General features: G+C 41.4%; 2 protein-coding genes across 2 annotated transcripts; one reads left to right on the forward strand and one right to left on the reverse strand.

Moving 5' to 3' along the window:
- Positions 1 to 982: 982 nt before the first annotated feature.
- zgc:162200 (uncharacterized protein LOC558638 homolog) lies at positions 983 to 18113 on the reverse strand. The gene is given in 11 exon segments (XM_051071356.1): positions 983 to 3564; positions 4846 to 5206; positions 6997 to 7148; positions 8370 to 8549; positions 9107 to 9988; positions 11350 to 11658; positions 11660 to 11866; positions 13288 to 13440; positions 13637 to 13849; positions 15980 to 16312; positions 17930 to 18113. Coding segments are annotated over 10 exon segments (2715 nt in total). The 5' UTR covers positions 16232 to 16312; positions 17930 to 18113; the 3' UTR covers positions 983 to 3558.
- Positions 18114 to 18323: 210 nt separating this feature from the next.
- Positions 18324 to 21594, forward strand: apex2 (APEX nuclease (apurinic/apyrimidinic endonuclease) 2). Its single transcript, XM_018674498.2, has 6 exons — positions 18324 to 18533; positions 18661 to 18744; positions 18969 to 19149; positions 19230 to 19373; positions 19828 to 19897; positions 20303 to 21594. Exons 1-6 carry the CDS (start codon positions 18419 to 18421, stop codon positions 21428 to 21430), a joined length of 1722 nt encoding a protein of 573 aa, XP_018530014.1. The 5' UTR covers positions 18324 to 18418; the 3' UTR covers positions 21431 to 21594.
- Positions 21595 to 21698: the final 104 nt, after the last annotated feature.

A 21698-nucleotide genomic window follows, 5' to 3' on the forward strand; every position in this document is an offset into this window, starting at 1 on the left:
TGTCTTACTGCAGTTTACGTCAGATTATTCTTTAAATTGAAGCTTTTGTAGTTTTAGATTAGATTACATTATCTGCAGTGGATATTCTAAATTTAACAAATCACAGAGGAATGAGTTGCACAAGATTTATCATGTCCTCACCCCACACCAGCAAATTATCTGGTTTGTCACACTTTAGTTACCCCAAAATGGAAATTCTGTCATTAGTCATCCTGTTCAGCTGAGTCAGTTCTACGTCCTTTTTTGACCCTTTTACGATCTTGTCTGGCAAAAACAGACTTAACAAACTGTTTGATGAGACCTGTTCTGTTCTGGGACATCCCCTCAACTCAGCAGAGGTGGAGTATGAAAAGGGAATGATGCGTAAACTGTCATCCCTGATGGACACTGATAGACAACACTGAACAGCTCAGTGACAGGCTGCTTCATCTGCAGTGTGTGAGGGACAAATACTGAAGGTCATTCCTTCCCGTTGCTGTCAGACTTACATCAACACTGCTCCCAATAGACCACTCACACCAAAGATGACAAATCTACTCATGTAATATCAATATTTCCTTTGTGCAATATTGTGAATTCAACCACTGAGCCTATTTACTAATTTAACTCACTGCAAATAATCCCGCTGTGGGATTAATTACTTTTATTTTATGTGACTCTGGACTCAACTGAAGTTTATTTAAAATGTAGACTAAAATAACTTATGCAGCATGCTGCAAAATTCATTGTTGAAGCGAGAAACTGGACTACTGGGCTCTATTTTCTCTCACTTTCCTCCTTACAAGGAAAAGTAAATATATTAAGATTTTAGAATGAGCACTTATACTAACATACTACAGAGAGCACATGAATTCATCACAAACTTTACCACCCCACAATGGTAGTCTGCTGTATAATCCCATACAACCAACTGAAAGCATCTCAGAATTCTGTTACACACGACTGATGCCCGTGTTTTAACCTAAGAGCACAGATCATTGGACAGTGTTGGCTTGTTTTTATTCTTCATGACAAAAGTGGTTCACAGGTCAATGAAAGGTCAACTTGCATACACATAAAAAGTTGAGGACCACCAAATGTGTTATGCGGAGTGTGTGTCATCTTCTAGAGCAATTTACACAGAATGCAGACCACATAAATACAGTTAAAATATTATACAACAATGGTAATTAAATTATACACACATCTGCACAATGAATTAAATAGATCAGAAAAATCCATTTACAACCTTCAAAGCAACATAACATTATGTTAAAGCATTTTCACTTTTTAGCACAAGTTCATGAACAGTCAAACAAGTGGTATTACTACCATAACCTTATGGTTTGATACATTATGTTCCTGATTTTCTGCATTCATAATCTTTATACAGTAACTTGTCTCACAGTAACAGTTCTCTATAATAAACATATGTACTGACCATTAATTTAAGAGAGAGCTGAAGTTAAATTATTCATTAGTTAATACTACGAAGTTCAAACAAGGCATTCTAGCTAAAAAGTGAAAATATTTTACCAAAATGAGATATCACTTAATTCAGTGCTAACACTGCTAAATGAGTTTCCTCAAAAGCAGATAAAACATACCTTCAAAAAAAGAAAATCACAACTACAGTGTTGAATAGAAGCCTCTATTTAGAAAATGCTGTTGTCTACAAACAACGGACAAGATCAAAACCAAGGCACTAAAAATAATAATTAAAAAATCAATCAGCAGGATGTGGCCTCTTTTACTAAACCACAGGACAATTGAGCTTAAAAAAAAACATGTCAACACTTTCTTGCATTCAGTTCTCATTTTTCGTAACATCCATTTCCAAATGTGGTGTAAAAGATCAGCAGATCAATTCAATTTGAATTTAAACTGCACTCAATCTGACAGGTGGAGTTATTGTACCAGTGTTGACATATGTAATGCTGTCCTCAAATCACAGCCCCGGCATTAAACTACTCTATAATGTAGCTCATGTTCTGGTCATCAACAAATGTTTGTATATTTCCATGGTAAAAATGTGTATTATTTTCTTTCTTTTCTTTGTCTTTTTGCTTTGAAATAGTTTTAATTTCTTAAATTTATTTATTTATTGTTATAAGTCATGGTGGGCTGCTTAATGTAAAGCACAACGTAATGCTTTTAATGATTATGGGACATTATTGTTCGTCAATTTCCTACAAGCAGCCTGCTAGCATTATTAGCATTCCTAACTGAAAACAATGGAAGCTGTAGGCCACAGGAGAAGAAACTAGCTTGCTGTGGGTAACACTACTTCATTACAACATGCTTACTTTGGTAGCACACATGAGCATGGTGACATTAAACAATGAAATACACAACATGGGGATCGTTGCTTAGCTGGAGCGAGAAAAAGCAGAAGCAGAATGGGAATTGTTATTATGACTTTGCAATCAAGCAAAATGAGCATGGCCCAACATGTTGGGACTATTTCTAGGGAAAACCAACCCTTTTGATTTTTTGAGTGAAATGCCTTTTAACACCATCAGCCAATGGGATGCTTGCACTTGTGCTGCTGTGCACCCTAAGATTAATTTGAAAAGCTGATTATTGTGAGAGATGCTAAATGGCTGTTGTAAAATGACTGCAGTCAGCCACTGTTAACTGACAGTGAAGGTAAGTTTCAAAACCACCCTCATCCTAAAGAACAGCAGGAAGTAAACAGGCACTGTCCTGACTTGGTCTGCATAGTTTGCAAAGTAAGACGCACATTAAAGATCTCCCAAATCATGTATCTGATTACTTTGTGTTTGACCTGAGGTGGTGAACTTATGGCTGATCTATTTCCATCAATGAAATGCCATGTTTACTGACCTTGAGTTAAAGGGTGTGGCTGAAGCCAAAGAGCCAGACATATCACAGAATTAAAAAAAGGGCATGTAACTATACCACCAGTAAAAGAGAGAAAACTCCAGACGATAGCAAGCTCTCTACTTAGGATAGCAATTCTGTTATTAAGGCTGCTTTGCTCTATAAAAACCACTACCTGCAAGATCTATCACAGATGATCTAAAGGCTTACAGACACTAAAAGACGCCAGACAGGCCTGACCAGGATGCCAGACTAAAGGCAAGAGTGTAAAGACATACAGCCTTAAAACAGATCATAGCCTTGAGGACAGTAATACTGTACATGTAAAGTCTCCTTCTGGAATAAATACTGTCAGTGGTTCACCACAGAACACAGCCTTCAACAAGACCAGATGGAAGCTTGAACCACTCAAGACAAGACACAGTCAATGACTTCACAGAGCAATGAGCAGCACATTTGTCTCTTCATCCTTCTCCAGGCTGCATGCAGGTTTCTCCGCTCCAAGCAGAGAAGACCAAGAGGGCGGGATGAGAGATTTTTTTTTTTTTTTGTCTTTTTTACTTTTTTTTTTTTTTTTTTTTAATCCATGGTTCTGGTGGGTAGAGTGGGGAATGTAGCATCATATCTGGGATGGACAGGATGTCTTGAGTCAGGAAAGGAGGAGGGAGCCAGGGAGTCAACATGAAGACAGGTCCTTATGGAGAAGAGGGGGTTTGGAGTAATGGAAGGAGTGTTTCAGCGCTACAGAGACAGGAGGGTGAGACAGAGACAAAAGAAAACATTTAGTTCAACCCAAAAAAATGAACTTAAAATGGTGAGGGTAATTCATACGGATCAACAGATCAATACAACATATAAAGGATCAGTAAGTTAGGTGCAATTGGTTAAAGAAAGATGTATAACAAAAAATTAATAACCCCAATACGCCTTGGCTCTAAATATAGATTTGTGCAAAGACACAAGTGATTGTTCCAAATATTAATGATGTCTTATTTAATATTTTATAGTATAAGTATAGAATTTATATATTTCTAATATATACACCCAAATGGCCACATCATTAAAACTAGTTACAGGTTTTAATGTCTTAGATGAATTGTGTATATATATGAAGGTATCTATATATACTTCATATATACACCATTCAGCCATAACATCAAAACCGGTGACTGGTTTTAAGATTGTGGCTGAGTGGTGTAGATATAGTGGTTTAGTGTGGAGCATAAATCTTCTGGCTACTTTATTTCATCGTCTGCGGGATGATTTAGAGTGTGAGCTCCAGGCCCTGCCAGATGTGGCCTGAGCTTTATTACCAGAGCTCCTGCTAACATTTGTGTGCGATTCCTCACTGGTTCTACTTGTGGAGGTGGATGATCTACGTCTAGACTCTCTGCAGATTCCAGTCATCCTGGTCTTACCAGGTGGATTGTGAGCAGAGAGAGATGCAGTTGTCACGGCCCCTGAAGATTTAGCATTCAGCTGAGAAGAGACCGAGTCTGACTGAAACGTGTTACGGGATGCAGCTGCTGCTTGTACAGAATTAGACCTGTGAGCCAGTGGTTGTTTTCTTCGCACAGAAGTATCTACATTTGGTTTTAGATCAGGCTTTTTTTTACTTTCACTCCATGCTTCTGATGTGTTAGGATACACATGCATAGCTTTGGAAGAAGAGGTTAGATTTTCTATGGATGGAGAAAACAAAGAAGACTTTTGCTTGGTAGAAGAGGCAGGTACAACACGAGTTGTGATGAAGGTGTCCTGACGTGTAGGGACTGAAGCCCTCCTGCCTGATGCGCCCTTTCTTGAATCACTTACTTGTGTTTTGACCATTACTTCACTGTGCACAGAGCTGGTGGAACCTTTACGTGCCAGGGAATAGCCAGGACTCAACTCTGCTTTAAAAACATCACTGACACTATGACTTCTAATGAAAGTGGCGTCTCGTGGGAGACCTTTGCCTCTACGAGACCGGCTGCCTGTCTGGATGGGGTTGTCAGGGCAAAGAGAGAGAGGGGTTCTTACAGGACTTGTGTGAAGGCTTCGGGTCAGAGCTCGCAGGTGGTGCGTGGCCAAGCCAGGAGCGCTGCTACCAAGAACCGGGCTAGCTCGTGGACTGCTCCTCAGCGGGGGACGCGCTGGACTGCTTCGGGGGCTCCGAGGGGCCCTGCCCGATTTGGTGGCCAGTTCTTTGGCCCGGGAGCGACGAGGGCTGCTGTTTAAGCTGTGGGGAGACAGAGGGGCTTCCAGATCCTCCAAACGCTGAGTAAGAGCCAGTTTCTGCTGGATGGCCATACGCAGCAGAGAATTCAATGTCTTCTTCTCATCCTCGGCGGCTGCTAGCTGCCTCTGCATCTCATCCAGCTGGGTGACATACTGGTCACACCTGAGAGATGCAGATACAATGAAAAGATGCAACATGCACAAGCAGGCAATAACAAATTAGAGCTCAAAGCCACACGACACACATTTTAAACACTAGCTGTGACCGAACACTGGGATGGTTACTTTCATTACTGATTAATCTAGCAAGTTTTTGGATTAATAAATTATTTGTTAAATCTGCATCAAATAATCACAAAAAACAAAAGTTATCAAACTAAACTTGAAACTGAGAAATCCATATAATGTTTGAGAACTAAAAGTTTTACTTAAATTTAAAATGTATGTTAAATAACATGAGACCATTTGGACCAGAGCAACTTTTTCACCGTTTTAAGAACAGGTGGAGGACCCCCCTCTTATTCTTTTTCTTCTCCAATTGTATCCACGCCACAAGAACTGGGAGCGCTCATAGATCTTATATGGCTGTTTCAAGGGACTACTCTAACTCCTACTTGAGAGTAGGTACACTACCAGCACAAGAGGAACTTCGAGTGACGTAAGTGCACAGTGACTGATCAAACAAGTGAGTCAATGCAGCATCAGCAAATGCTATTTTAAAAGTGGAAAATGTTATCCATGTAAACAACAACTCAGGCACAAAACATGGGAAATGGACAGTTCAACCACAAATCTCTAATTTTCAACTCCGTTATTATCATGAAGCCCACGACAGACAACACACAGCTCTGACTGCAGCGTCCTCCACCCTGTTGCTGCTATAGAAACAGTACGTTATGTCACTTTAGAGTTTCAATTTGCAGTGAAAATGCAAACAGAAAAAAGCCCATGAAGGTAAGTAGTTCTCAGGGGAGCTCCCCGGTGGCAGCTCCTCTCAAGGAGTCCCCAGAACTGTTTGGTCCAAAAACACCTGTAGATATATGAGTATTTAATTAATACTATGTAGACTGACTACTAATAATAATTTTGCACACAAGAACAGAAGGGTGCATTTAAAGATGACAACAATAAGAGTATACGTAGACTGGAACAAGAATACTCCCCTGTCATCATATGCTGGAGAAACGCAGTCACCCCAGCTATCCACATGATGGCACCATTAAACTTAATTACAAGCCAGGGGGCTCTGTTAAAGCTATAATCTTTAGCCTGTTGCAACAGACAGTAGTAGTCCTTGACCACTGTCTGTTCTCCAATCCTTCTTAGAGAGCCAGCTCATAACTGTCTGGAGAGGGCCTAGACAGTCTAATACATGCCCAAGAAGATTCTCTCAATAACAAACTAATGCAAACATTTCTGCTGTCCACTGAAAAAATTAAAATAAAAAATTAGTTTTCTCACTCAACCCATTACAGAAACAGTCCTCCAAACAATTATCATGCCAACTGATGCTCAGAAGAGGTTAGTGATTAGTGGGTGAAGTGTTGTGGTTCTGTAAGTTTAACCCTTGATAGCACCTTCCACTCTGTCTAATGCCCCACCCATCTCCAACAAACATAAGGCTCCTTCCCTAAGGTGACCTGGCTTGATGGGACAAATCTGTCCTTGCCTCCTCCCACGTCGGCACAGGGCAGAGCATGTGGTTCGTAATCTTCGCGTGAACCAGAAGATTGTCCACAGGCGTAATAAGCGTGGTAAGCTTATTACATGTGTGGTAACAAAAGCTGTACCACAACAAGAGCACCATTACTAAGCATGAAGAACACTAGCAAAGAGGCAAAGACCAGACAATCAGAGCTAATTAACATGTTTCAGTTGAAAGAAACTCCTTTTTTCACTTGTAACACTGCTGAATGGAACATTGCGTTCACACAATTTAAAAGAAAATCTTACCGACTGGCAAACATGACCCGGAGTGAAGAGAAGGTGGCGGCATCCTCCTTTAGGGCTTTGAGCTCGTTCCGCAGTTTCATCATTGTCTCCGACACCATGCTCTTCTCTGTCTCATACTTGGTTTTCAAATTGGACAGGGCCAACTCTGCAGTCTGCATTGACAGAAAATACAGTGGCACCATCATAAGCTAATATACAATCATCATTACTCTTTCAAAGTGGGCTGTTAAATGGATATTATCATGCATGATTTGTACAGAACAGACAAAATATGTTAATGATACACATATTTCAAACTGACAGCACCAGGAAGACTAGAGAGATGCCTGCGGCAGAGTAGAAAACATCAACCAAAGTGCTGTACAATTCAATTAAACAAATACCTTAGTAATAAAACAAGCTATAAACTATCATAATTACTGCCCCTTTATTCCTATTCCATTTGAATACAGCATATGCCCTGTTAAAGAGAAATCTGTGTCAGAGCTTGGAAGGTTGTTTTGATTATGATAACAGTACAAAAACAGTGCTTTGAGTCCTTCTACCAAAGGACACATAGCTGAAGGCCTAAGCACAGTTTGTCCTTCTCATGTATTCACCTTTTACGCATCTGTGACTCGAATGCAATCATCAACGCAAAGGTCTCACACACAGATTCCATCATTACATCACAGGCTCAAACATGAAGAGAGCCAACATAGTCCTAGAAATCAGACTTAAGAAGGTAAACTACTGTATGTGAGCATGGCCATGCCAAGCAGATTACCTGGAGAGTGTGTGTGTGTGTCTGTGTGTGTAAAAGGGAGAGTGACAGCTCAGGGAAAGACAGAAGCAGGTCATGCAGTGCTTGAGGCACAGGAAAAGGGGGGGTGGGGGGCCGTGTTCATCCTCACACTGTACTCAACGTGTAGAACCTTGTGAGCCCAAGGGACTGTCTAGACAAGACACTGATGATACAGGTAAACCATGCTACTTATGTCGAGATTATGCATGGTTGATACCTAAAGAAAAGGACTTGCTCTCTCCACTCAGGACAATGAGTGTCATATTAAAATAATGGCAGCAGAATGAAAACTACATTTCACAATAGACAATCCCTTTGTTTCAAGGTAGCTGCTGTCAGGATGTTTTGTACATACAAATAAACAATCAAGGCCTCTCAGAGTAAACTAAAATGGAGAGATCTGGCAAAGCTTGTTTTTAATGGCAAGCTACAAAAAAGTACACATTGCCCTTGGACATTAGAGGACTGCGTGGTAGAGCAATGCCCTAAAATGGAAAACTGGACTGTTCCAAGACTAAAACTGTTTTAAAAGAGGGCAAATTGATCAAATGGGAACATTTTAGCCGAGCCAGTGCTTCCAGTGACCTACCTGTTTGTTAGCCTTGAGAACAGTCCTGAGGGTAGCAATCTGTTCCCTCTTGGTACTGAGAAGGGACTTGAGTTTTAGTACTTCCTCCAAGAGGCTCTCAGCATCTCGCTCCGACTCTCCACTGCTGCTAAGCCCCGAGTAAGGCATTGCACCCCTCTGACGACAGAGATCCACTGCCACCTGAAGGAATACAAAGACACTTATTCATAAAAGGAGTTAAGCATTTTTTTCAGATCAATGTTTTTTTTCTACATGGTATACTCAAATCACATAAACACTGACCAAAATCAACTGTTATTTTTATTCTTACACCATGACATTCATTTTCTGAGGTAAAGGAAAAACAGCAATTTTAAGTGTTTAAAAACAAAAGTTCCCAGTGTTCCAGACACTAGTGTTTTCTGAAAGGATTCTCTGTAGTAGAAGCCGCAACTCAACTTTGACCCCTGATAATCCAATCCATTCAAGCCAACACACACACATGTCAATAAGGCAATGGATTTGTCCAGACACGAGAGCTACTCAGCTACATTTAACAGTCTGAGCTGAGCATTAAGTTCAGCCAGAAATTTGTGCAGGAGGAAATGCCTTCAACCAGAACAAAAGACAGGCTTTCAGTGGCCAGGCTACAATGAGGGAGTTGAAGAATTTGCACTCTTGATAACTTTCAGTTCACAAACAATCAAGTAGTAGGAGAATGGCACTCTAATAAGTGACTGTTACAAGCAGTATCTTACCCGAAGGTGTTTGATCTGGCAACGAATGACCGCTACCAAGTTGCGAACATTGGAAGGGTCCCTGAAATCCAGGGTGGGGGACCCAGGGCAATTAGGAGAGTCTGTGCTGGTTCCTGCACTGTCCACCTCCCCCATAAACTGCAATGCTGCAGCTTTGGAGATGAACATGTCATTGGCTCGCGGCTTCTTCTGGGAGGTGTGCTGGGGATAGACATGGTGTGATCTTCTTGCGCTGCCTCCTCCACCACTCGCCCTGGCACCATCACGGTAATAGTCCAGGGTGACCCGTTTGGGTGTCAGGTTGTTACACACACAGATGTGGTGATAGAGGTTGGACAGCTCCTCAGAGAAGGCCAGCAGCTCTTCCTGGGCAACGCTCAAGTGCCCTTCTGAATCAATTGCCACTTTCCGTGTGGCTCCAATCTCCTTCTCCAGCTCGCTGATGCGTTCCTGGTCCTGTTTGCTGGATTTGATGCACTGACGGATCTTGTCGGCCAGCTCCTGGGCCTCTGCCCTCCAGCGATCCTTCTCCTGCTTGTATCGCTGCTCCAGAGTGTTATAACGAGCTCCTGCCTGAGACAGTTCATCTCGCAGCTTCAGAAGCTCTTCGCTGGCTGAACGCATGCGCGCCTCCAGCACCTCCTTGCTCTTGGTGTCTACCTCGTAATCAAAGACGCCATTGCCACCATCTCCATTCTCTGTCTCATCATCTCCCCTGTCCTCTGCCTCCTGGTTGTGCTGGTGGCTGCTTTGCACAGCCTCCAGCTGTTGGGTGAGAGAGCCAACCTTGTCCTCTTGCTGACTTAGTGCCTGTTTGGACATTACCAACTGCATCTGCAGTTCCTCCACTTTGCTAGCCAGACTGGACTTCTCTCGTTCTGCCTGTATACATACATACACATACAAAAGATAAAACTCTTGTGAGGTAGGATCATGTGTGTCTTTAATTTGATAAAATCACATTAAGATATCCAATAGTTGAGAAATAATCTATTTGAGTTCTTAGTAAGAGCAACAGGTCTATACTGATTCTTGATTATTTTCCACGAAACAAAAGGACAGTTCTCTAGAACACAAATGTCACCCCCAACCACCTTCACTCTTAATGCATTTTTTATGTACAACAGAGGCTGACCCCATTCCACTCCACACTCCCAACATCTGGTGGGTAGGGTTACCCAACCCCCAATTTAAGTGCATCATAAATAATATATTTCCTTCAGACAGAGAGGGATGACAGTTCAAGGCATCCGGAATTTTCCTGAATACCTTTTATTTCTACAGCATAACTGTATCCAGTGGGAGTTGACAACTAAATTGCTTGGTGAAGTAGATGATACAATGCGGGACCAGGTGGTGTTTATTATTATAGACAGGCCCACACACTAACACACAGCGGATGTGGTCTATAGCAGGAAGCAGCAGACATCCCTGTCAACAGTTTAGTCACACAAACTAACCTCACTACTCAACCTAACAAAAGGTGGCAGACTTTTAAATTAGTCTGGATCAAACAGATAGCTCTGTATAAATATAAATGTATAAATGTGAATCACAGACAAATTTCAACATGCAATGTTACCTGTCAATGAATACGTAGTGGTAGCAGTAGTGTTCAGGTAATGTGCTGTATATTACCATTATGCAAGAAGCCATTTTGTGCTCATTCATCACGGTCTAAAGCCCTCAGGGCATTTATAACATTCAGGTAAATGATACTACAACCAAAACAAATCTGAATAGTGTTAAAATGCAAATTGGCACCAGAAGAAGTTCATATCATACAAATACTTAATATATAATACTTTATATTAAAATACAAACAAGCAAACTCTGCAGAACTATCATAAACTAATATTAAAATTAGTATTCACTTTTACTGGAGGTTTGCTGACATCTCAAGTTGATTTCTCTACACCTAATGATTGTTGTATTATTAAATTTAGTGAATATTCATACACCCTTGAAGCTTTCATCTTGCAAATCCTGGACTGTCACATTTGCACACAAAGCTCATATTCTCATATCTCATAATAAAACAAGAGGGCAGACTGCCATGAAATTTGCTGAACAAATCAAGTAAAAAAGGAACAAAACCAGTTTAGTTTTGTTCACATCACTCTTGAAATCACACATAAGCCTGGCTGCATTATTCTGTGGTAGTTCTCTTTGGTGCACTTCCATGATTTAATCGTATCAATTATGTTAAAAGAGTGGCACATATTGTTTGTCCTGTTGCCTACCTGTAGGAGTTGCTGTTTCAGTTTCTGACTGTCTGAAAAGTGTAGCTCACTCAGAAGGTCCGACACCAGTCCCGAGGCTGGAGCACGTAGGAATACGTCACTGTTGCGTGGAGTAGAGTAGCGATGGATGAGGCCATTACTTTTGGAGCCCCCCAAGTGAGGAGGGTGAGCAGAACTGGGAGCAGACCCAGGACCATTATTATAGCCGCTGTCCTGGTCTTCTCCCTCACCCTCACCTACTCCCTCTCCCCCCTGGACCTCCTCCTGGCTGTCATCCAGCTGCTCCAAGTGGAGCTCCAGGTTCCCCACAGGAATCAAAGGGGTTAAGGGTCAGGGCGGAGAGCTCTCGCCGCAGACTGTTCTTCTGCTCCCTCTCCTCCTTCAGGGCTTCCAGGGCCTCATCCAGCTGCCTCTCTGCTATCTCTCTCAGCCTTGCTGCCTCCTCCAGCTGACTACGCAGCTCTTCCTGCTCCTCGTTCTTCTGGGTCAGCTCCAGCTTTATCGATTCAAACTCGACCTGAAATGCGATAAAGACCGTGGCCACATGAAAGTCTATACTTAAGTGTTTGTCTTTTTATCCGACAAATACGGGTGGAAATTCTAGCCCAAACATGCAAATATACCAGTGAAACACTGAGCGATATCCTTTATAAATATATTCTTATACTCTCATTTAAGTTCAGTAGTTCAGTTGCCCTTATTATTCACATATAGTATACCTAAAATAACAATGGCTGTCTATTCTTTAAATAAAGTCATCATGTACCATTAAAAAGGTTAATGCATGACTGACAGCCTTTGGATCATTTAGGGGTTTGTCACGTAAAACAACAAAAAAATATTTGTAACACCAGAGACTGTAGATCCAAGACTAGGTTTTATCTAAAAGTCGATTAAGAGGTCATGCACACAAAAACAAGCCATGGTTACATTTAGAACTAGTCAGGGACAATTTGCCTTGGCAAAGCAGCAATATACACAGAAGGCCCATCTGTAATTGGAAGCACTTGTCTCACACCCTCAAGAATGCAAACAATGACAGTTCCACATAACCACTTTACATAACAACCCACACGACTACTGAATATCCTTTATCACACAGTGCACAACATTTTTGTGGAGCACTTTGAGCACACAGTAAAATTTGAGATGTTTTTAACTTTCTGATTACCTGAATGACACAAAATCAAGCATCCTGTTGTACAAAGTAAATTACATGGACGTATATGATAAAATCAGCTAAAAGTATGAAAACATAATAATACATTTCTTGGACAGAGCATGACTAAAGTAATCTAGAGCTTGAAAAATAATCTGAAAGTGATTGTCCCCGCAGTCACTTGTGAACTATGAAATTACTAGATTGGCGCCTGGTTGCCACAGTGCTACTTGCAACTATAAGTATTTCTTTTCTGTGGCATATTGCCAGTGAAATATTTAATCATACATGGTGTCTGGCTGTCAAGGGAAGCAGCCATATTGGGATTTAACGGACAAATGGAAAAAGGAGGTAATAAGGAGAGGAATGACAGTCCTCTGCTGTGTTCATTTTCTGAAAATAACAATATTAATCACCCAGCAACTGGCCTGTCCAGGCTCTTCAACACTGGCCAATTTGTAGCTCAAGTTTTGTCAATAAACATGTCAGCGAGATTCAAAGTTATTGGCATGCAAAGCAGTTTTACTCTCATGAAGGAAATGTGCTTCACTAACAGGACGTAAAAATACAAATAAATAGAAAACACAATAGCATGGCCCAATGTGCATATAAATGTCTTTTTCCACCTAATTATGTAGTACTACAAATATTTGGTTTTGATGATATTCATTCTGGACGGCTACAATATTTATTCTTTGAGCACTCTTACATTTACAATTACAGCCTGCAGGTAGAACTTAAATGGAATTTGGAGTGTTGTTATTAGAGCAATTACTGACCTGGTTCTCCTTCAGCACAGACACCTGTTTTTGCAGAGATATGTTTTCTTCTTCAAGCTCGCCATTGTCTTGCAACTGGCGTAGCTCTCGCACTTTGTATTCCTTCATCTCATCCCTCAGATGGCCCTTCTCTGCCTCCAGACACTCACACTCCTGTGGAACACAACCCACTGTCAAATGCAACACTTACCAAATTCACATCATGTAGTAAATTATACATTGGGAATGAGACTACACAATTAATATATCCTCCAGTGATTCAGGGGTTAATTCTTATGTATCACAAAGAGATGGGGCATGATAGTATAGAGTACAGCACCAGTATACAGGTGTACTGAGTACACCATACCTTCTTTAGCTGGGTGGAGACCACTCCCAGTCTATCGATCTCTGCGTGGGCATTGCTCAGAGCAAGGCGTGCCTGCTTGAGCTCTGCTTGGACTTCCTCTATGCGGGTTGCCATGGCAGCCTCCTTAGTGGCAGTCTCCTGCAGCAGGCTCTCCTCCCGGCACTCTCCATCTGCAGCTGCACGCTTCTGGCTGCTCACAGAATCTGCAAATGCCTTTACACAAACAAAGGGGGTTAAGAAAGGGCTACGGTATGTTACACACTTGAACAATGTCTGCAGTGCTTTAAGACAAATGCATTGATGTTGTGCTACTCATAAAGACCAGAAATGTAGACTTCCTGTAACTTGGCCGCAGCAAGGAAACAGCTGTTATGGCTCTGTAATAAGATACCTTAGACCCTGGCAGCAACGTGATAGTGTAAGCCTAAAGAATTACACTTAACACTATAGTAACATGCATTTCTTCCCAGCTTGCCATAATCAGTAATCTTGACCCATTATGCATCAATGACTACTGATGGAAAAAAGGTGTTAAATGAAATGAACATGCTATTAAACACGCTCAACTGAACATTGTGGTATGGTTATATAATGATGCTAATTTACAACACATGAGTCCGCTCTGCTTTGTTAAAATCCTGCCAAAGCCTAGGTAGGTAAACAGCCAAGAAATTAGCTTTATGCAGATTATAAAAAATAGCTGAAATTCTGTACCACTACGTCCCTTCAGACCTAAACGGCTTTGCTTGATATGTGATTATAAAACATTGGGATGGACCAATTTCACGGTTATTCTGGCACATATTTTATTGTTAAGTGTCCAACTGTCTGTAAGCAGGATTTAAACATTATTTCTCTCTTAATTTAAACAGGTAGATGGAACAATTGCAAAACCAAAAATCTGCCCACATGATGGGACTGAATTTTATGGGATTACTATCTTACATAAACCAGTTTTAAAAAGCCTTCAAGGCCCATCTGGTGTATTTGTGACAACGTTTACATCAGGAAACAATATTAACTCCTCACACATTAGTCATCCTATGCTGCATCAGCATGAGTATGGCATAAGGATTTAATATACACATTTCTTCAAAATGTATTTTTAAAAGATAAACTGTGACTGCTAACTGGACTATAACTGTACAAACTATACTAAACATGGATAAAAACAGTTAATGGGGTGGTTGTCAGCTTTACTGCACAATAGTTAATTAGTTTTTAAAAAACAGAGAGAGGCAATTTTGAAAAATTACCATGCAGCACATAGTTTGGTTAAAAGATTAAGGCAATGAGAGGCATATGTAACAATTCACAATACATCTGTGAAAGGCATGGATTACATGATAATCTGAGCTTTGACATATTGGTCTAATCTTTTAACTATCCGGCGCCAACCTAATTCAATCCTTAATGCTATGCAGTTAAGTATCAGAATCCGTTTAAGGTGAGCAGAGAAAATGCAGCATGTTAACAGGACTGGATATGAAGTGGAAGATGTCCTGATCACTTAACAGTCTTCCCTCTCTGATGTCATCAGCATCAGATGACACACAAGAGCATAACTGACTCAGCATGGGATCACAAACACCTTCATTCAAGGTATAATATGAAGTCAGAGCTGTAACAGAACTGTTATTGTGGTCGGAGACAGACAAAGTGAGAGACACTGAAAGGATGAGCAATCAAATTCATGTCATAGCTCACTGGTACAAATACAGAGACAACAATGAGTGTCTTTATAGGTCTGCTAGGTACACAACAGGGCAGCTCCTCAGCTGTAAAATTAAAATGAGCAACACGAGCAGAGAGATTGTGTCTTCATAAAATGTCAGCCATTGAAAGGTTGACTGTATTTACATCTTGCCAACAGAAACCACATAATAATACAATTTGTACAATGGTAAAGCAAGACATGACATTACTGTTCCATTGTGTCTTGTTTATAATGTCTTGGAATAATGTGTCAGTTTATCACATTTGCATGGATGTTTCTCAGTTTTAAAAAGACTGTAACCACTGTCGTGCTCATTCCTCATGTAAGGTTCTTTCGACATAGAAGAAAAATGTGATATCCAAGAACATTTTTCATCAGAAAGTCACCAGACAGTCAACATGAAATCTGTACTGTACATCAACACAGCCAAACTACTTTGATGTAAAAATAAACATGAGTATTTCTAAAGCCAAGAAATCACATGGCTAATGTTAAAGGGAAATATGTAGTGAAAAACAGAGTTCACAAAGCAGCGGTATGTTATTGGAAAATAACACTTGGAAAGCTTCACGTGCCTAGATGAAAAATCTATACTGCATATGTTGGAAGGCCTGAGGTGTTCTTACCTCTTTGAGCTGCTGTAGCTCTGCTTTAAGGGCTTCATGCTCCTCTTCCAGCTGCCTGTGTTTTGTCTTGAGTGCAGCGCTTTCCTCCAGCACCACCAGGCCATAGCGGGCTGCCTGTAGCTTCTCCTCTGTGGCCTCCTGGAGCTCCAGAGTCAGCCGCACCACCTCTGCGTTCAAGTCTCTGCTCCCCATCTCTGCCTCCCCTTCTCCTTCCACTGCTGCGCCGACTGGGTCTGCATCTGCCTCCAGCATCCTTGCCTGGCCTCCCTCTTGTCTGCCAATGTTCTGCTGGGACACCTGCCTCCTTCACTCCTCCACTCTCATTATTTCACACTACAACAACAAAACACAAAGATGGTGGTTATGTAAACTACTTAGAACAACGGTCGGGATAGCAAAGAGGTTTTGTATAAATCATATTGTGACACCAACTGAGCAAACTGAATGGGGCAAGATTAACTTTGGGATTGGCTGAGTAGGAAAACACGCTCATGAGGCCAAATGGCCACTACACAAATCCAAGCAATAAACTGCCTAATTGATGCAGGTTGCATATGTTTTACCTGTTAACACTAGCTAGCCATGTTGACTCTGGATATATTTTCAGTTATAACCTATGGTAGAAAGCAAATAAGTACATTTACTCAAATACTGTGCTTCAGTATAGTTCTGAGGCAATTTCCATTTTTCTGCTACTATTTACTTCTCCAGTAGATTTCAGAGGAAAATATTGTACTTTTTACTTCACTACTTATATTCAATAAATGTAGATACAAATTACTTTGCAGATTAAGGTTAATGACACAATACTTATATTGTCAACATATATACAGTGAGGTATTATTATATATTAAGGTAAAATAGCATTTCACCAGCTATTATCTGTGGTAGTTACAATTAGCTCCACCTTATAATAAACATGAGTCAAAAATAGGCTATTCTGCATAATAAGCACTTTCACTTGCTAATTAAAGTATATTTTGATGTTTTAAAATTTCTGCTTTTACCCGTAACAGTATTTCTACACAGTGGTTTTTACTTAAGTAAAATATCAGAATGCCTCTTCCACTCCCGATTGTAACAAACAATTTGGACTTACAATTAGTGCATAGTGTTCTTCACCTCTTTTGAAAAGCTCTCTCTAGTCAGTGGCATTTAAAGATCGTTAATGATGACTCCTCTCCACAGTTGTCACTATTAAACTGGGATGCACATAACACTGATCAGCGCTATTGCCTTTCAACATCAGCAACGTTACATCTACCACACTGAGCAGATGGTTACTAATGTTAGCTGAACCGTTAAGACCGTATGTTAGTCTCATATTCCCAAGTGTCCCCCACAAAGTAACCGTGGAAACAATATGGATCAATGTTACTTTGGCCACCAGTATTGACTGGGTGGGGCGGTGTTCCCCCCCATTTCCTCGTGTCCTCTTCTCTGACCGAAGATGGAAACACCAGCCGCCGCTTGTCCCGGTGCCAAAATGATGTATCCCCTTTGCATCTGTCTCTCCCTGCCCACAAACTACTCCTTCGGAGCATCAAATTAAGAGTAAAATAAAGGTGGAACTAACTATTGTAGCAGGCCATATGTTCAACCTGTTTCCAAAGTAAGCTGCTACCTATAAGGTGACTAATATCCTGACAAGGATAACGTTTCAAAATATAAGACGACACCGGGACTGGAAACAGGACTCGACCGGACAGCTAACAGGAGTAGCCTTAGCTTGATGAACAAGCAAATGACACCACAATGCTAACAGCGACGTCGAGTTGAAGAATACAGCTAGCTAGCACATTAGCTTTGTAAATAGCTAAATTTACACAGGCTTAGCAGTACGGGCAACATCCATTACCCGACTCTTCTGTCGTAAGGCCAGTCGGATCCTGTCAAACAAGCTAATTAGCTAACGCGAAACAGCCACCATTAGCAAAACCAGCCACTCACCCTCTGGTTTTATTTCAAAGATGGAGCTCGCCGGTCGCCAGCAAACATTAAGGTTGCTCCTCCTCGGGGAACTGATAAAAGCAGCAACGGTTGCTAATCACGCCAGTAGCCAGGGGTACCAGCCTGGGTGTCTGAGCAGCCGCTTCCCTTCCTCCCACCCGGTTCACTCGTTTCACAGGGAGGTCGAGTGTCAAAAGCGCGCCGAAAACCTGAAAGCACGATTACCCCCCCTAGCTAGGAAACGGCGCAATGCAGTTGACCAAGAAATGTGTAATATTCTGTATTTGGGTGGTTATGGTGTGTGCTGCGTATCCTGGCATAGACATTTAATAATAATGCAACGCACACGCTAATTACATTGTATCAGCAAACACCAAATAGAGGAGAAGTAACGAAAGATTAGTGAAAAATGAACTTCCGCGTGTGCCTCGCTTCACTTCCTTTTTACTTCCGGAGGCGCACGCTTGAGCCGAACTGTAGTTTTGCACAATGAAGATCGTTACCTGGAACATAAACGGCATAAGGACTTTCAGAGGCGGCATCAAACAGGCTCTTGATTCACTAGACGCAGATATTATCTGCGTTCAGGAGACAAAAGTGACGAGTAAGTGGTTAGCTTAGGAGTTTGGAAACGAAGGAGCTGTCATATAACATACCAGTCGGAGATGTCTGCATTTGCCAATCTGTTAAGAAAGTTCTAATAAATTTAAACCCCAATTTGTATCCCACAGGAGACCTGCTTGACGAAAGAACGGCCATTGTTGACGGCTACAACTCCTATTTCAGCTACAGTCGAGGACGCAGCGGTTATTCAGGTTCATTACATAGTCATAACAATTCATTTTGTGTCCTTGAGTCATCGCAGCATAGTTTTTCAGTGTGCCCAGATAAGAAGACACAGGCTTCTAAAACAAAAGACTGTCAGAATTGATTTTACTGAATGGACACTTAATTATTAGTGGAGCAGAAAATCCCTGTAACCACTGCACTACACCTGCTCTATGCAAACTAATTCATCTCCCATTCCTGATGTGCACAGGGGTTGCCACTTACTGTAAGGACAGTGCCACTCCTTTTGCTGCTGAGGAGGGTCTCTCGGGTCTGCTGACCAACCACGAAGGGGCTGTTGGATGCTACGGTGACCACGCTGAGTTTTCAAATGAGGAGCTGCAGCTTTTGGACAATGAAGGACGAGCCATCATCACACAGCACAGGATCATGTAAGAGAAAAATATTCTACTTTTGGGTTTCAGTGAGGAGTTTGTTTGTTTGTTTTTGACCCTCTTCTTTCCCCCAACAGGTGTCAGGACAAAGTGCAAACTGTTACTGTAATCAATGTATACTGTCCGCGGGCTGACCCTGAGAAGCCAGAGCGAAAACAGTTCAAACTGCACTTCTACAAGCTGCTTCAAGGTCGGGCTGAGGCTATTCTGAAAGATGGCAGGTGTGCACTTTTAAAACTTTACACAGAAAAGATTACTGAGGCACAGGTGTATCCTGCTTTTACCACACATATTTTACCCATGAAACTGTTCTAATTTTCAAATTGCAGCCTGTTACCACTTTACGGGTGCTGCACTTGCCTGAGCAGTGGCACTGTCTATTTGTGAAAAAAATCAAACAATGGACATTTTGATATTTATTTTGTGTTTATAAATTCACTGAAACTTAACAGTTTACACTGCAGTGTAAGAAACATAATTTAAAAAAAGTTTTGCAAATAAAAGTTAGTTATACAGGTTATTGTGATTTATGCCAAATATGTTGTGATGTTATCCTAATTTTTATACAAGTTAACATGAAAATGTTATATTATAATTAGCCTGTTATTCTCTCATTTATCCAAAAATTGTAAATTGAGCAATCTGAGTTAATTTTTTTTCTGTTCTGTTTTTCAGCCATGTGATTGTTCTAGGAGATGTAAATACATCTCACCGGCAAATAGACCACTGTGACCCCAGTGATAATGTAAGTAAAGCTTAGAATACTGCCATATGAATGTTTTGGAAACTGTCCGAAGATAACAAAATCTAGCCACTAGCACCTGTAAAGCTCACTAATGAACACGTTATATTTTGTTGTTTAATTCATATGAAAATATAGGTTTCAGTATACACTGGCTAGCTAGTTACCCCCTGCTTCAGGTGTTTATTCTAAGATAGGTACTCGCTGTGGCCTCATATTTGACAAACAGACATGACAGTGGTGTGAGTCTCAGCAAGGAAGCAAAACAAGTCTCCCAAATTACTCCTTTAGTATAAATTAATAATATAATTTTACATTAAAATGGTATTGTTATGTTTCTGCCAAAAGTACAGTGTATGTATATACATCATGATGAAACACACCTATTTTGTTTCTCTCATTACTTAGGATGATTTTGGGGAAAACCCTGGGAGGAAGTGGCTGAATAGCTTTTTGCACAGTGGCAAACCAGAAGAGGACAGAGACGAGGAGGAGCCTGATGGAGAATCCGTCCACGGTGGTAAATTTGTGGACACCTTTCGCTATTTCCACCCAACTCGAACAAATGCCTTCACATGCTGGTCCACTCTCACTGGAGCGCGACAGACCAACTATGGCACACGCATTGACTATATATTCGCCGACTGCCAGCTCGCTGAGGAGCAGTTTGTGGCAGCAGACATCATGCCAGAGGTGGAGGGGTCAGACCATTGCCCTGTATGGGGGCAACTGAGCTGCCCTCTCCTGCCCAGCTCCAAGCCTCCTCCCCTCTGCACTCGCTACCTGCCAGAGTTTGCTGGCAAGCAGCAGAAACTCTCCCGCTTCCTTGTTAAGGTGGACCAAAAATCACTTCAGTCAGAGCAGAGGGATGCATTACCTGGATCTCAAGAGGAAGAAGAAAGGAGGGAGAATGTAAACCCATGTGGAGCTGGAAACATCTCTGGTAAAAAACGGGTATTAACATCAGACTCTGTTGCCCCAAAAGGGAAAAAGACAAAGACAGTAAAGACTTCTTCAAAGCCACAAGGCAGTCTCCTTTCCTTTTTCAAACCTAAACTCACAAATGTTGTTCCCCCTACTGAAGCCCCTGTCAGACAGTGTGAAAAAACACTCCACCTTGATGAAATGACGCCAACACAAAACTCCCCAAAAGCATCCACAACTACAGAAAATGGTAGAGTACTTGAGGACACAGAGTCAGTCTTTGATGGTTGCCCACAGACGTGTGCCAGCAGCACCGTAGAGAAACCTGACAAACATACAGTGACAAAACTGCCACAGTCAATCCCACAGCCTACTGTACGACACCCAAATGCCAACAAAGGGGCATCGCTGGTGTTTTGGAAGTCAGTGCTTCATGGACCACCTCCACCACCTTCATGTAAGGTCCATGGAGAACCCTGTGTGCTTCGTACTGTAAAAAAGGAGGGGCCAAACATGGGCAAACAGTTCTTTGTGTGTGCCCGTCCTCAGGGACATGCCTCTAACCCAGAGGCTCGGTGTAATTTCTTTGCATGGGTTGACAAGGGGAAGTGACATGGTCACTGCATGGACCCACGCATTGTTTTTTTCCTGACTCATGAGTAAAACCTCTAGTTCAAACAATTACTGTAAGATTACTACACAGATGTCTCAACAGTTCACATTTTAATTGTTGACTATGTGTTTTTTCTTAGCTAAATAATAAAAGCAAATAGTTTTCTATCACTTTGAGTCTGGTTTTATATGTTCTTAGAGCAGAAATGATTTTGTTAAATGAAAGTGTAGCCTCTCAAATGTGAGGATTTGCAACCTTTGACCTGTT

This window comes from Lates calcarifer, linkage group LG6 (genome assembly GCF_001640805.2).
Source record: "Lates calcarifer isolate ASB-BC8 linkage group LG6, TLL_Latcal_v3, whole genome shotgun sequence".
NCBI classification, from domain to species: Eukaryota; Metazoa; Chordata; class Actinopteri; family Centropomidae; genus Lates; species Lates calcarifer.

Excerpts from the sequence above, each read along its gene's own strand:
- apex2 (XM_018674498.2), top strand. The coding sequence starts at position 18,419 with ATGAAGATCGTTACCTGGAACATAAACGGCATAAGGACTTTCAGAGGC. Across the intron at positions 19,150-19,229 it reads ATCACACAGCACAGGATCAT|GTGTCAGGACAAAGTGCAAA; the intron begins GTAAGAGAAAAA and ends TTCCCCCAACAG. Across the intron at positions 19,898-20,302 it reads ACTGTGACCCCAGTGATAAT|GATGATTTTGGGGAAAACCC; the intron begins GTAAGTAAAGCT and ends CTCATTACTTAG.